Source organism: Rhinopithecus roxellana, chromosome 14, assembly GCF_007565055.1.
Source record: "Rhinopithecus roxellana isolate Shanxi Qingling chromosome 14, ASM756505v1, whole genome shotgun sequence".
Taxonomy (NCBI): domain Eukaryota; kingdom Metazoa; phylum Chordata; class Mammalia; order Primates; family Cercopithecidae; genus Rhinopithecus; species Rhinopithecus roxellana.
Window position 1 is genome coordinate 124,794,766 of NC_044562.1, and position 16,827 is coordinate 124,811,592.

A 16,827-nucleotide genomic window follows, 5' to 3' on the forward strand; every position below is an offset into this window, starting at 1 on the left:
AAAACCCAACCCAAAATTAGCCGGGCACATGGTGGCACATGCCTGTAGTCCCAGCCACTCAGGAGGCTGAGGTTGGACGATCACTTGAGCCTGGGAGGCAGAGGCTATAGTAAGCCAAAAATCACACCAGCTTGGGTGACAGTGAGAGCTTGTCTCAAAAAATAAAAAATTTTAAGTAGGTAATCCCCCTTCCAGATAATTGCAATTATTTGTGCTTTTTTTTTTTTTTTTTTTTGAGACGGAGTCTTGCTCTGCCGCCCACTGCAAGCTCCGTCTCCCGGGTTTACGCCATTCTCCTGCCTCAGCCTCCCGAGTAGCCGGGACTACAGGCGCCCGCTACCTCGCCCGGCTAGTTTTTTTTTGTATTTTTTTTAGTAGAGACGGGGTTTCACCGTGTTAGCCAGGATGGTCTGGATCTCCTGACCTCGTGATCCGCCCGTCTCGGCCTCCCAAAGTGCTGGGATTACAGGCTTGAGCCACCGCGCCCGGCCTATTTGTGCTTTTTATGGGAGTGGTGCAAGAGGTTAGACAAGAAAATCTTTTTTTTTTTTTTTTTTTTGAGACGGAGTCTCGCTCTGTCACCCAGGCTGGAGGCAGTGGCATGATCTCGGCTCACTGCAAGCTCCGCCTCCCGGGTTCACGCCATTCTCCTGCCTCAGCCTCCGGAGTAGCTGGGACTACAGGTGCCCGCCACCACACCCGGCTATTTTTATTTCGTATTTTTAGTAGAGACGGGGTTTCACCGTGTTAGCCAAGATGGTCTCGATCTCCTGACCTCGTGATCTGCCTGCCTCCGCCTCCCAAAGTGCTTGGATTACAGGCGTGAGCCACCGCGCCCGGCGTGACAAGAAAATCTTAAAACAGAAATCAGAACGAACAATTTAAGAGAATTCTGGAAACAGCAGGAATGCAGTATTTAATACGTTCCAGTTATACACCTGGATTGGGCTTCATCATTCCATACAGTATCCCAAATCTACCCATTAGGATTCTCTTTAATGCTATTCTATCTAGCTTTCCTTGACAATCCAAGCCTTACACAACTCTATGACGAACAGGTACGACTACTAACACTTTGTAGGGAAGAAAATCAAAGCATGAGATCAAGTAATTCACCCAATGCCATTCTGTTATTAAATGGTAGGGCTGAGACTAGAGCATGGACCATCTAATCCCAGAGCCTGCACTCCTGAATGATACATGAAATTACTTGGATAAAGGGTCAATTATACTAGAGATCTCACATTTCCCAGGGACTGAAAGTTACTTCTGTTGTTGTCAAGGAGTCTCACTCCGTCTCCAAGGCTGGAGTGCAGTGGCGCAATCTTGGGCTCACTGCAACCTCTGCCTCCTGGGTTCAAGCGATTCTCTTGCCTCAGCCTCCCAAGTAGCTGGGATTACAGGCATGTGCCACCACACCTGGCTGTTTCGTATTTTTAGTACAGACAGGGTTTCACCATGTTGACCAGGCTGGTTTTGAATTCCTGACCTCAGGTGATCCGCCCACCTTGGCCTCCCAAAGTGCTGGGATTACAGGCATGAGCCACTGTGCCCCACCTGCAAGTTACTTCTGATTCACATCAAGACATGTTAGAGCCTTGGATTTATGTTGTCAATAAACACATTTTATTAGTTCCTTGTATGGATAAGAAGCTTCAAGTCAATGACTAATTCATGCCATATACACATATTCCTGTTTTAGATTTTCTATTAGCAAACATCCTATTCAATTGTTGGGAGTTTTGAGTACATTCAGAAAATGAAACCCCACAATCACTGTTTACAACAAATGAGTACATATGAAGTTTTTCTAATAAAATGAAGCTGCTTGAAAAACAAAACATGCCTTAAAAATCAGAATGTACTCATCACTTACTAAGAATGTACTCGTTATTAAACAACAGGCAAATCAAACAAACTACTAAAGCGGCAATGCTCGAGATTTTGAGTTTCCGCCCCAAACTTGAAAATATAGGAAATTAGATGGCCCTCAAAACTTTGAGATAAATGGATTCCACAGTGAAGTTGCCTGTATGAGAACAGAATTACTCCTAGCCATTCAATCTTCGATGTATCTTATCAACCTACTTAAGCAATCTGTCAGGCAGAATAGGTAACAGTAAACTACAGAAAGGTGCCACAGAGGCAAAAACTGGCTGTGCCCAAATCGACACTGCAGAGCAGAAAATGAATGTATGGTTATTAGGTCTAAAACATTTTGAGCTCTTCAGTCCCACTGGCAAGATGTATTAAAGACAGATGCTCCAGAGAAACTAACAAAACAAGCAACCTTTTGATTTCAGCTTCCATATATGTCAGCTTACAGCGATTAGGTTTCTCACTGATTTCTGATGTTAACGTATCAGAATTTGATTCTCAAATCAGTATTATAGCTTGGTACCCAAGGTCAGAGAACGTGCTGCTTTTCCAATGCAAAAATTCCTGTCTAAATAAGCCCATCTTACGGCGCATGAGATTAGCACCTACTGTCCTGTCAACTCATTTATAATTCAAGTGTGAGATTTGTTGATCCCTCATCTGGGTAAAGGTAGTCAGTGAATCCTACTGCCTCCCAAGACAGCCTCTGAGGCAGTAATCAGGTTAGAAATACTGAATCCATGATTCTTCCTAACAGCCTCCAAATATTCTCAGCAAAGACATCCTAAATTTAAGCAGGTATGCTTTTCATTTGGATAAAATTGGAAATGGTATAATATCTTGAGAAAGGTTTTCCTAAGATGTTATCACATTAAAAAAGTTCCCATGTCTATAGTAAATGCAAAACCCTGAAATATCTAATCAACTAACTGTACTCATGAAGTGCATACTATTCATGCAGCTATAAGCAGTGGTTTATTTCTAAGGTCGCCTAAGGAATACAAGTCAGCAATTTAAGTTCTCAAATATAAAGGAAAATGTGCTTGAAACCTTTTAAGGCAAGGGTATTTGGTACTAACAAAAACAGTTCATATTGGTTCTCTGAAAGAGCCCTCAAGTAGTCATTTCTAGTTCAAAGAGGATAGGCCAAAAAAGTTAGGTATTCTAGGTAATATTAATACAATCTGTTGCTACAAAGTAATACAAGCAGCTACTCATGACATTCAAGAAATCATACATCATGTTAGAAATTTCTTTTAGATGATTCTGAATAAGAACTTTAACCAGAACGAATCTGCACACACAGAGGAAGACCAAGGTGCACATTTAATTGCTTTCAAAGATAAACCTAGGGCTAACAGGACTTTTTGGTATTTACATACCTGCAATTAGGAAACTGTGAGGTTTTACCATTACAGACTACTACTGCCTGTTAAGTAGGCCTCTTAAGAATGTTTCAGTGAACAAATCACCCCTTTGCTTTGGTTCTGAAAATACGTATTTTGAAATAGCTAAGGCAAATATTTAGAGGGACACAGCTCAATATTGGAAAACTAGCCGGAAGAGGTAGAAGTAAAGCCTTTCTTTGCAACGTGCTTCTGTGTAAAGGTAACAAATCAGTGATCTAGGGAAAACACAACTTAAAAATGACTCACTCTTTTATAGGACGTTTAAAGATAATGCTTTTTAATATTTCAAATATATATATTTTTAAATCTCATCAAAAATGTTATCACCTTAACAGTACTTTGCACATGTGGAATTTCATACCTAAATTTGATACTATTTTGGTTTATTTATGGCTACTTACAAGAGTCACAGTAATAATGTCCACTCATCAGAGTCTTTTTCTTTGGTAGAGCCTAGTGGGACCAGGCAGATGAACTGTTATGCAAATGAGATGGATAAAACAAATTCATGATAGTATGAATTATAAGGGTTTCTGTTTAATGGAAATAAAACTTAAAAAGGATTCTATATTTATTCCCATCATTATTCTGGAAGCTTAATATCCTGTTCAGGGGTTAAGGAGTTTGAATAGCCCACACAATCCTGTAAAAACGACAACTGGCTGCCCTTTAATAAATAAAGTCATTGTAAAGAATTACATTTACAGAGTGAAAAGTGAATACATAGCATTTCAAATTCAATTTTGGAAGTACTACCAAGTACTGACCCATAACAATATACACTAGCTATCTTTTTAACTGTCCATCATTAGCACCAATGAAGATTCAATAAAATTACCTTTATTCCCACATCTCAAAACAATTCTGCAAATTCTTAGTGAAGTTTAACTATAGTCACAGACCTTAAATATTCACATTGTTATCCATGTCTACTGAAAATAAGTTCACTACTTTTCTGGATATTCTTTACAAAATCTTATTAAAATTCCTGGTATTATCACCCCCAATTATACAGTAGCACAACCACCTTATGTAGTTTTTACATGATAGCTCTTGTAGAGGTTTCACATCTAAATTATCAAGAAAGCCCTTCCCTCCCTCATCTTGCACTCAGCTTAATTCTATACTAGTCCTTGGATTATGTACCACTGTAAAAGTATAACTGTATCAAAATTACCATGTTTATGGATACAATATTATGCCATACAGAGCAACAAAGTTACATATAATGACAAAGATCACTAAAGTTATGCAAGACAAGAACAAATGTTAGGACATGCTACCTAGGCACAGTCCCTACAAAGAGGCTCCTAAGTACCCCAAGTTCAAATAACATTGACAAAATAAAGAACAATTATCTTCAAAAATTATAAAGCTATTAGGTAATTGCTAAATAAAGGTAGAGCACAAGATTAAACTCTAATATTTACAACTGCAACATACTTGAGTAAAATTACAATTGTGCACGTATCAGTGGCTTTGTAACAAAAATACAGAAAAAAAATTGTTTTCAGTTCAACAAGAGGTGGAATCCAATCAATCTCAAATATACTCAACTCAAAGATTTACCACAGAATAAATTCAAGATTAGCTGATAAACAAGAGCCATATTACTGGTGTTTAAGACAAAATCTAAACAAGTTAAAATCCAATGTTTGATCAGAAGTCAGATGACTGTGCAAACTTTACCTCAACAGAAATATACTGAGATGTGCAAACAAATGTAAAACCTCCACTAGTGGTTTGCCTGGGAGGCTGACCTCTTCTTTCTTACAGAGCTTCCTGATAACCATAACTATAAATACAGGTACAATGCACAGTCAGTAATCTTTTCTTTTTTATTTATTGTTAGAATATAAAAGAATTGAGAGAACATAGGTTTAATTTCATTTTTATAAGGAAGACTACATTTACCTGAAAAAGAAATATGGCATCACACACAAACACACTTCAGGGAAGGAGTATATTTAAGAATGTGGTGTCATTCTGAATGCTAAAGGAAAAGTGATCCCTGTTTACTGCTAAAATATGTAGTGTAAAATTCTTTAAAGGAAACAATTCACTAAGTCTCTACTAGGTAAGTTATTGTGAATTTAGTTTTCAAATCACAGTAATCCACATAACCATTATTAACAGCTCTGTTTCATAGAACTGCAACAAGCCAACAAACATTTAAATGCACTTCACATCAAGAGTATGTAAACTTTAGTTTTTCCTCTTCAAGCCTTCAGAAAGTTAGGGGCTATTTCAGCAGCCAATCTGGTCAGAACCTCTGAAGGCAAAATTTCAGTGCCTCACAGTGTATGTGACCATCTGTGGCACTGCATACACATCTGGTAGTGAAGTGTCCCCTATCAGTGGCTTCCAGTAAGGCCTAGAGTTTAAGGTTAACATAAAAAAAGTGCCACCTTTGTTTTAGATTAGTGATGGACTCTGACAAGATAAAATAAAGTTATTCTGTATATTGTTATACTTACAAGCAGCTCCAATCCTGAGTATTTATGGTAATATCTAAACATACAAAAATGTATGTACATTTTTCTCCACTTTCTTGTAAACAGTTATCAGTATACTGTTTTATCCCTTTATCTTTGAAACATGCAAATCATACATACAAGTATAAATACACAAAAGAAAACAATTTACACTCATTCAAAAGCCAAGCAACAACAAAAAATAGCTACAGTATTCAAATCATAAATAATGAATGCTTGAGGCATCTTATATTCCTAGAAGCAGCCAGCCATTCATCCTAATGTTCTTAGCTGCAATTGTAGAAATACTGAGTTTTGCACCTTCCATGCTTTTACAGTATTTATAACACTATCATATGTGGAGATAAAGACTTGTTTACTATAATCTCTTCTTTTCAGAATGAAGAATAAAGCAGCACTTACAAATATTGAAGCAGTGGCAGCAACAGCAGGGGTTACCACTGCTAGATCAGAAGGAATTTTTCCATTCTAACAATTTTTAAATTAAAAAAGTAAAGGAAAAATTGACCTAAACAAATTATTACATGTTCATTCCTTGGGCACTTAACAGCGAGTCCAGCATGTCGAATGTGTCTTTGTAGTCCATATGCTGGCTGCTTGTACTGTACTCGTGATTGGCATCAGGACCGTTGGTCTCCACTGGCTTCTTGTCCAGTTTCACGAGGGTGCTGAGATGTCCGTAGCCCACCTGGTATGTGACAGGGGGAGGAGGGGGTAAGGGATGGTTAAAAACAGAGTTGTGAGAGGATATATACTGCTTAACAGAGGAGGAAGAACTAGATGAACTACCTGAACTTTTGGAACTTTTGCTCATTTTGGAGTGGTGGTTGTGAGATGCATCATTGACATGCAGCCTCTTCCTTGAAGAGCTGGAGCTAGAGGAAATGCCATCACTGCTCAGACCAACAGGACTCCTCAGAACAGTGGGTGGTATTCCGTCGGCACTGTGTTTACTGCCACCGCTGCTGCTGCCACTATGCAAGTGGGAATGCTTGTGGCTGCTGGTGTGGTGGCGGCTTGAAGGATGCTCCTTGTGCTTATCCTTATGGTCTCTGCTAATATGTGGGCTTGAATGCTTGCTCTTCCCACTGCCTTCATCAGAAGAGCTGTGTCTTTCTGAAGAGGAAACTTTTATTTTCATTTTCAGTTCTTCTTTACTGGCGCTTTTATCAGTGGGTGGTATTGGAATCCGTAATTTCAGTGATCCACTCTTTTCCTTTTTATCTGCCATGTATTTTTCAGTATTTGCAATGGGTATTTTCATTTTAATGGGAGAAGTAACAGAACTGCTGCTGGCTGCCTGTGACTGCCCTTGTTTGTGCTGCTGTTCTACCTGGGCAGCTATATAATGATCCCTTACGTCAAGATCAAGAGTTTCTAGTTTACGCTTTTCTCTATATTTGTCTAAAGACATTTTCTGAGGAATTATTCCTGGAGTAGCAGAAATTGGCCCATGGTGTTTACTGCTCCCTGCTTTATGAGTATATTCTTGCTTAACAGAAGAATGATCTGAAATTTTGTCAGGTCTGTGATGTAATCCTGAATGCAGTGATATAGAAGGTCCCTGCTGGAAGTTGATGTTGTACTGGCTACCAGACAAAGATGTCTCCTGTTTCTGTGAATATATCTGTTCTGTCCTTGCTGAGTCTTGATGTTGAGGCCATTCCTGGTGTGATGACAAACCGTATGAAGTACTTGGCATTCCTGTTGCTAGCACTGACAAATTATCAGATGTATGGCTGTCTTGAACAGAAATATTTCCTGAATTTAGAGGTACTGGTGCAGGGAATGCTGATGTAGATGGTTTTTGAAAACTTGGGTTTGTAGGCACACCAGTGACACTATCTACTAAAATGGAATTCTGGACCAAAGATGAACCAAGAAGTGGTGTCTCTGATACCTGTCCATCTACTTTTGGTTTCCTAGCCGCCTGATTAGCCTATTAAAATAAAACACAGAAGAAGCAGTGATATAGAAAAATAATTTAATGCAAATTTCTTGTCTTATAAAAGTTATACATTAAAAACATTATATATTAAACATATGGAAATAAAATGACCTGGGGTTCAAGGTTTTAATGTTGCTAGTAAATAAGTGCCTTATTTAGAGGTATAAAAGAAAGCTATAAAAAAAACTGAAAACACCAATTTTAGAATCAGATACAAGTTAAATCCTAGCCCAGCACTTGAGAAAGTAATTTAACTTGTCTAGGCTTCAGTTTCCCCATTTGTAAAATGAAGAGGATACTTTCGTCATAATCACTGCGAAATTTTTTTTAAAAGTATAATGTACTTTAGCAAAGTCCACTGGACTCAGTAGTTGAATATGTGAGTATATATAACTTGAGACACGCTGAATTATTCAGGAATACTGCAAAGATTATTTAACCACAAAAATTCAAACTGGTTAGCTATGTAAATGTTACATAAAAGACTGAAATTCTGTTAAACCCTGTCAATTCTCTTACCCTCCAGTTTCGAATCTTCTTCAACCTATTAGGCGTTTTCTCCAATATTTGTAGAAACTCATGTGTTAGCTCTAAAAATAAAATTTAAATTTGAAACTTAGAAGGTGCCTTTAGGATTAAAACTTCTCTTAACTGGGCAGTATTAAAAAGGAACGCTAGGAGTTCATCTACTTCACTTTTACCCTCCTATTCAATCCTCAGTATATACAGAAGTACACACAACTCTCAATCGGCATTTTCAAAGCTGAATCCTTTTGTAACAATTACTTTCCCTCCTGATTTTACTTGCTTAATTAGAATCTCTGGAAAATCTAGTAACATTAAAAATAATCCCCCCCCAAATAAAAAAATCTTCATTAGGCAAACAACACAATAATTTTTGTTGCAGGCAAGATCTATCAATAGATTCTTTAAAATTAGCGGACAAAAGTTTGAGGAAAAAAGTTATTTGTATAATCCCAACGTATCTTCCCCATGAAAGTGCAGAAACCACTTTAAGGATACCACTGTAACCAAGTGATCACGGTTGTCATTACCAGTTTTTGTACCCCTTGATATGATGCACCAAACGAGACCCAACCTACTTCTACGGTATTCTTGCTCAAACGGTATTCTTACGTTAACTTCAACATAATAATGAGAAATCATCAGACAAACCCTAACTAAGGAACACTGTACAAAATGACCATTATTCTTCTAAGTGTCAGTGTTATGAAAGACAAGGAAAGATTGAAGAACTGTCACAGACTGGAGAAGACTTGAAGGGACATGTCAACTAAATGAAACATGGGATCCTACAACAGGAAAAAATATGGAATACTGAATAAAATCTGTGCTTTAGTTAACAGTATTGTACCAGTGTTAACTTCCTAGTTTTGATAATCATATATTGTTATGTAAGATGTTAGTATCAGGTGAAGCTAAAGGGTATACAGGGAACTATGTAATATTTTGAATTTCTTTCTTTTTTTTTTTTTTGTTAAATAACAGAGACAGGGTCTCGCTATGTTGACCAGGCTGGTCTCAAACTCCTGGCCTCAAGCCACCACGCCCAGACTTTTTTTTTTTTTTTTTTTGAGACGGAGTCTTGCTCTGCCACCCAGGCTGGAGTGCAGTGGCCGGATCTCAGCTCACTGCAAGCTCCGCCTCCCGGGTTTATGCCATTCTCCTGCCTCAGCCTCCCGAGTAGCTGGGACTACAGGCGCCCGCCTCGTCGCCCAGCTAGTTTTTTGTATTTTTAAGTAGAGACAGGGTTTCACCGTATTAGCCAGGATGGTCTCGATCTCCTGACCTCGTGATCCGCCCGTCTCGGCCTCCCAAAGTGCTGGGATTACAGGTTTAAGCCACCGCGCCCGGCCCCGACTTTTTTTTTTTTAAAAGGAAAATCCCTCCAACTATACTCATACTTCTTAGGAATCAACACTATTAATATATTAGCAAACTATCTTGGTTGTAATTTTTTCTATCAATTTTCTTAAAATTTTGATTACAATGAAATGACCCACTTTTCCATAGTAGTGTGGTTTTGATGAACTATAATTCCCCCAAAATAATGTCATTAATAGTTACTGGCCACTCTCAAATATTCAGTCAAACATATTAGAATACCACATAATAGGCCGGGCGCGGTGGCTCAAGCCTGTAATCCCAGCACTTTGGGAGGCCGAGACGGGCGGATCACGAGGTCAGGAGATCGAGACCATCCTGGCTAATATGGTGAAACCCCGTCTCTATTAAAAAATACAAAAAACGAGCCGGGCGAGTTGGCGGGCGCCTGTAGTCCCAGCTACTTGGGAGGCTGAGGCAGGAGAATGGCGTAAACCCGGGGGGCGGAGCTTGCAGTGAGCTGAGATCCGGCCACTGCACTCCAGCCTGGGCGGCAGAGCGAGACTCCGTCTCAAAAAAAAAAAAAAAAAAAAAAAAAAAACCACATAATATTAATAACCTCAATACTGGGGGAACCTCTATTAGTAGAGACTACAGGTTCATTTTGTAATAGCAAGCTTCTTTGTAAACTATTCTAAGCCAATGTTAAGATTGACAATTCAGACAAGCTATAATTTAACCATTAATCTTTCCAGATGTAATTTCCTTGACAATGTCATGACTAGTCCCTGCTAAAGTCTCATGAGCTTTTTCATCCAGTTTGGATGAAAAAAAACCCTAATGCCCAGACCTTCACTTCCTCATTTGAAAAGAAAAAGAAAAAAAAAAAAAAAAGACTATTTTTCTACTTTTGGGTCCAACATTAACAAAATTGTTTTGACTCAATTTCTGTAACAACTTGGTTGTAAAACATTAAATACACTTCAAGTTCTGGTCCAAAATCTGGTACACAAAATGTAAGCTTTGTTTTTCTTAAGTATCCTACTGTATTAAATTTTATATAGCAGAAGAACAAAAGAATCTGTTAAATAATTCATTAACATAATTAATTAGCTATATGCACAAAAATCACAGTATGTGCCTAAAATAGAGGCCCTTCTCTCTCAAAGCTACTGTCTAAGCCACTGTTCTTTTCTGGAACATAGTCATTAAGTGATTTCAGTAAACAATAATACTAGTATCACTGCACTCTAAGATTCAGATAAATCTTCATGTCTTTTTTTTTTTTTTTTTCCAGAGAGGGTTTCCTCTGTTGCCCAGGCTGGAGTGCATCAGCATTATCAGCTCACTAGAACCTTGACTTCCCAGGCTCAGGTGATCCTCCCACCTTAGCCTCCACAGTAGTTGGGTCTATAGGAGTGTGCCACCATACCCGGGGTGTGTGTGTGTGTGTGTGTGTGTGTGTGTGTGTGTGTGTGTTTTGTATTTTTAGTAGAAACAGGGTTTTGCCACGTTGCTCAGGCTGGGCTCAAACTCCTGTGCTCAAGATATGTGAGTGACTGCACCCGGCCACATCTTCATGTCTTAAATTTTGAATTGCCTTTTTGTGACTGACACAGAAAAAAAGTGCTGCAAAACATGGTGAAAGTCTTAATGTATCAGGTCTCCAAGATTCTTATTCAACTGCTCTCCAAATTAATAAACTTTACCTTTTTCAGAATGGAAATGAGGTAGCTCCTGCTGTGTCAAAAAAACCCCACATAAACCACAACCTAACCTCTGACCTAAAGTCAGGATAAAAGGCAGATTACTTTTTTGTGATCTTTTTATTTCAGCACCAGGTATATAAACTATTTTTGTTAAGATTATGCCTACTGGCCGGGCGTGGTGGTTCACGCCTGTAATCCCAGCACTTTGAGGCTGAGGTGGGTGGATCATGAAGTTAGGAGTTCAAGACCAGCCTGGCCAACATGGTGAAACCCTGTCTCTACTAAAAATACAAAAATTAGCCAGGCGTGATGGCACATGCCTGTAATCCCAGCTACTCAGGAGGCTGAGGCAGAGAATTGCTTGAACCCAGGAGGCAGAGCTTGCGGTGAGCCGAGATTGCACCACTACACTCTAGCCTGGGCGACTGAGCAAGACTCTCGTCTCAAAAAAAAAGGGGGGGGTGGAGATTTTGCCTACCTAATCTTAATCTAGTGACTATTAAACTAAAACAATGATCTAGATAACCCGATTTTCAAGCTATACAACAGATAAACCCTCACTGAGTTTTAGATGTCATTTTAACTCATTGAAGATTTCCTTTCCTCTGGATAAACTCTGAAAAAGCCTCTAACGATTTAAGAAAAACATAATCATGCAGCAATAATACAGCATGAGACATATATTCTGGGATAATTTTTTCCAGGTGGAGAACGAAATAGAAAATAAAGGGATGAAACAAAGAAGCATATTTCACAAATAAGAACAGGCAAACTATGGATAATTGGCCAAATATGGCTGGTCACTTGTTGTTGTCAACAAAGTTTTATTGGAAAGCAGCACACCCAATCAGTTACAAACTGCCTATGGCTGCTTTCCGGCTGCAATGGTATAGTCATATAGTTGCAACAGAGACCTTATAGCCCACAAACTCTAAAATAGTGTTACTCTTTGCAGACCCCTATCTTAAAGAAACACTTCAAGCAGGGCATGGAGGCTCAAACCTGTAATCCCAGCCCTTTGGGAGGCTAAGACAGGTGGACTGCAAAACCCCGTCTCTACTAAAAACACAAAAATTATCTGGGTGTGGTGGCATGCGCCTGTGGTCCCAGCTCCTTGGGAGGCTGAGGCATGAGAATCGCTTGAACCCAGGAGGCAGAGGGTTGCAGGGAGCCCAGATTGCACCACTGCTCTCCAACTTGGGGGGCAGAGTATCTTGTCTCAAAAAACAAAACAAAACAAGGCCAGGCACAGTGGCTCAAGCCTGTAATCCCAGCACTTTGGGAGGACAAGGTGGGCAGATCATCTGAGGTGAGGAGTTTGAGACCAGCTTGGCCAACATGGTGAAACCCCATCTCTACTAAAAATACAAAAACTAGTTGGGTGTGGTGGCTTGTGCCTGTAGTCCCAGGGACTTGGGAGGCTGAGGCAGGAGAATTGCTTGAACTCGGGAGGCAGAGGTTGCAGTGAGCTGAGACTGCACCACTGCACTCGGTCGCCTTGGCAACAGACTGAGACTGACTCAAAAAAAAAGTGTTACCCGTTTTCTTTCTGAAATCTACAGTACGTGGTTAAAATGCCCTAATCCCAAGAATCTCCCATTTCTGGCCAGCTTCTTTTACTTCTCAACCAGAGGAATTTCTCATCAAAACATCCCCAAAATTCCATGCTCCTAATTAACAGAACACATACCCACAATTTCTCCTTGTGTATTCATATTTAACAATGTAAGGCAAAAATGGTAATACAGAGCAAGAAACACAATCCCCTGAAAATCCCTTTAGTTTACTGCTTCACGGTTAACACTCAACTTTCAGTATACACATTTAAAACTCAACAGAATTAGTATACTTTAAATCACTATTCTTATCTTGTCAGCTTACGGAATTCTAAACCTTATCTATTTATTTTTTAAGTCCTGAAAAAGCTTTAGATATCTGGTGGTAGTTAATATATAACCAGGCTGGAATAGAGCAGTGCCTTCAAGGCTTACTGCAGCCTTGACTTCCCGTGCTCAAGCGATCACCCCACCTCAGCCTCCCAAGTAGCTGAGACTATAGGCGTGCACCACCATACCCAGTCAATTTTTAACATTTTTTTTGTAGAGACAGGGTCTATGTTGCCCAGCCTGGTCTTGAACCTCTGGGCTCAAGTGATCCTCCCGCCTCAGCTTCCCACAGTGCTGGGATTACAGGTATGAGCACAGCTTCCAGATTCAATTCTTTTTTTCTTTAGGCTGATGAATTCTTGTTTTCATTCTGTTCATTTGATAGTGTACTGACACTTTCTATTGTCAATTCAGACAACTGCCAACTTAGATAAATCCAAACTGTTAAAAATGTATTTTCTCTACTTACCATCTAATAATTCTAGAGTAACTGTAGGATCCACATATTCCCACCAATGCTTTCCATCAGTTGATACAGGGATCTCCCAATTGGACCATTTGCAAGCCAAATGAATGCATACACATGCTATCACTGTTGGTTTGTACTGAAGACAGAAGGTTGTAAGATGCAGACTGTTGCAGAGCAGGTTTGAAAATGGAGAGCCATAAAAATTCAAGTATGTAAAACAAAGAAAAACATTTACCAGTAAGATTAGAGCAAAATTTAAACTCTATCTTTAAGTCTAGAGTATACAACCTTATTAAATTAAAAGCTAAGTTATAAAATTTTAGTACTAAAAAATCTACATATAATGAACATTTCCCCTCACTCCCAATAGTATATTACTACTACTAATATATTAATATTTAAAATTTTGTTTTTACATCTAAAATTGAAGTATTTTATAAAAGGAGAAGAGGATAGTATATTTGCAATAATCACTACATAGATAACACTGTACATTTTTTGTGGTATTTTTCTTTTGTAATGTCATGGTAAATATGTAAATGTAAAAATAAAGACTATTTGTAAAACTGATAAAGTAATTTCAGTGTCACAATAATCAGGGATTATCCCATCTGATGTGGCTTAATAGGCATTTGCTTTCTTTAGTGAAGCAGAGAGAATTAAACACATATCTATGTAAACCTATGCCTTGTTTTTCGGCAAAGCCACAAAGGAAACTTACCTTTTGCCAAACAGCTTCAAGGCTCAATGTTATTAAATACTGCAAAAATACTGCAAAAATACTACTTTTCTCCTTCCACTATATGCCAAATATGGGGCATGTTAATATGTGTCACAGCTGGTCTTTTCTAATCAAAGTTTCAACTTTAAGTCTTTTTATGTTGTTGTTCAGAATTACTGGGGATAGAGGTTAAATCCCAACAATAGATATTTGAGAAAATATAGCAGTATTTGCCAATCCGAAACTGTAAATAAAACTTATCAGTGTCACAAGAAATTAGGGACCCTACAAAGCTGGCGTGGTCCCTTCTCCCCAATGATCCACTCAAAAAAACAAATTTAAATCATTAATAAAATAAATATAGAACAGAATTATATATTAAAGGCTCCTTAAAACTATTCTTCCAGTTCAGTTTCAATGATGGAAATGTTATCTGATCAGTCATAAATGCATACCATTTTTTACTCTACATAAACTGAAAAGGAAGGTTTTTTTGTTTAAAAAAAAAAAAAAAAAAAGGAAAACTTGTGTTTATGCATATCCAGGCATGGATAGGACTTGACTACTTTTAACTTGCTACTAGTGGGTATTATCTGGAAAAAAATTTCAAATTACATAAATTTTATTTATTAAAAAAACTTTAATTAGAGTATTTTAAAGTTAAGACTGGATCAATGTGAAAGTTTAAAAATTGTCATTTAACTATAATTGTAAACTGGAAATAGCTTTATACTTACCAAGTTGCTCGAATTTCTACGTTAAGTTTAGCTCTTTGTAATCTTTAGCTGCTATTCAGGCTACCAATTTTAGACTTATGCACTCACAAATCGAGAATATGTCATCAGAAAGCACCACTACACTTCACATTGTGCATTTAACCCCTCTGTGCCCAAAGTCCCTTGTACAATACACCGCAAAGCAAACAGGAAGGTACCACCACAGTAGATGGTCCAGTCTCCTGTTGCAACAAGGGTAAGAGACACATTGAGGGGGCCCTGCATTAAAGGAAGCTATAGTGTGCTACAACAGTGCAACAAAGAGGGTCAGGATAACAACCTGTTGGTAGCCATGAAATAGGATGTCTGTGCCAAATCCTTGCTTGCTGTAAGAAAAGAAAAAAAAAAACGAAGACAATACTATCAGCTTTAACGTGCTACCATCAAAAAGTTCTCAACACAACAAAAACTTCAAAGATTTGTACACAAAAAGTAAATTTTACTTACTACTTACAAATATCACAAGAGCGCCATCATTTTCTATACTACTGAAAATCTTCAACAACATTCACTCAAATGTTTCTTGCTATCCCCCAAAGATCTGAGAAACAAGCCGATTTGCTTTTAGCTAGCCAGTTACAAGGGCTAAACTTGTTACTAAGTTAAGCATCTAGTCAGCTAAAAGTTGCAATAAAGCATTCTCCTGGATTTAAAAAAAAAAGAAGAAGAAGAAGAAAAGATTTTGAAGTCTAATACAAAATACAAAGAGTTGCCTGCCAGACTTAATCCTCAGTCATATTTAAGTTGGCTTAAATACTTCCATCAAAACAAAACAAAACAAAACAAACCCCCACCCCACAAAACACAGAGCACAAACCGCTCAGTTTTTCATCATGCTATTAAGCATCAACAGAGAATAAACCTAGAAACAGCACACGGGTATAGATACAGGAAGCTCCACTGTAATTTATTTCAAATTACAGAATGTAATTAAAGACAAACTTAGGAAAGATACAGGTATTCTAGGGAGGATCAGAATGCTTCAACACTGGTCCCCAACAGAAAGGCAATTTTTAATTAGCTTAAGACACTGAAGTTTTCCCTCCCCTTATTCTGCCTCTTAGTCTTCCCAACAGGGACGCCCTTGTTATCGTTTCCCTTTTTCCCAATTACATCCACAATCACTGATACACCTTTCCCCTCTGCTCACCTAGGATCAGTTTATCTCAACTCCACCCCTCTAACAGTCCTCAAATTTCTTCCCCCCCTCCCCTATTTTTTATTCATGGCACCTGTAATCCCTGCTGCCCCATGTGGATCATCAACATAAAGGTTTTACAAAAGGGACTGGGGTTTAGCAGAGTTGTGCTAAGGAAGAGTGTCAAAGCATCAGATGTCTTGGAGGCAGTGTGACTTTCCTGGTGGGGAGGGAAGGAGAAATCACAGAAGTGAAGGTCCCTGTAAAATGACATTAGCCAATTCTGCAGCAAAGTAGCATAATATCAACTTTCTCATCTCGGGGGGGGGGGGGGGGAAGACTTCACAGAAATCAAATTTATTTTCCCTTCCCCCTCTAATAAAAATACGTAGAGAAGGATAAAATAATAATTAAAAAATGCCATTAGTTTTCACCTAGGGATGTATCTAAATTCAGTGATCTAGAAACAGTCACTGTGCAATAGAGAAGAATAGAGGGGAAATGCTGTTAGCTGAAAGTTGTAAAAGAGTAAAGGGAAAAAAAAAAGACACTA

General features: G+C 38.5%; 1 protein-coding gene across 6 annotated transcripts in view; it reads right to left on the minus strand.

Annotated features, from left to right (window-relative positions):
• Positions 1-1,603: 1,603 nt before the first annotated feature.
• The window catches only part of CCNT2 (cyclin T2), a 48,864-nt gene continuing 33,640 nt past the window's right edge, over positions 1,604-16,827 (minus strand). The window contains exons 6-10 of one of the 6 annotated variants that reach the window (XM_030916253.1): positions 15,591-15,677; positions 15,417-15,462; positions 13,640-13,803; positions 8,250-8,320; positions 1,604-7,721 (exon numbers count right to left, since the gene is read on the minus strand). In XM_030916253.1, coding sequence (XP_030772113.1) covers positions 6,303-7,721; positions 8,250-8,320; positions 13,640-13,803; positions 15,417-15,430 — 1,668 coding nt within the window. In that variant the 5' untranslated portion in view covers positions 15,431-15,462; positions 15,591-15,677 and the 3' untranslated portion in view covers positions 1,604-6,302. Of the gene's footprint in view, positions 7,722-8,249; positions 8,321-13,639; positions 13,804-15,097; positions 15,463-15,583; positions 15,780-16,827 lie in introns of all 6 variants that reach the window. The other 5 variants (XM_010367476.2, XM_010367468.2, XM_010367479.2 and 2 more) reach the window with 5 other exon arrangements.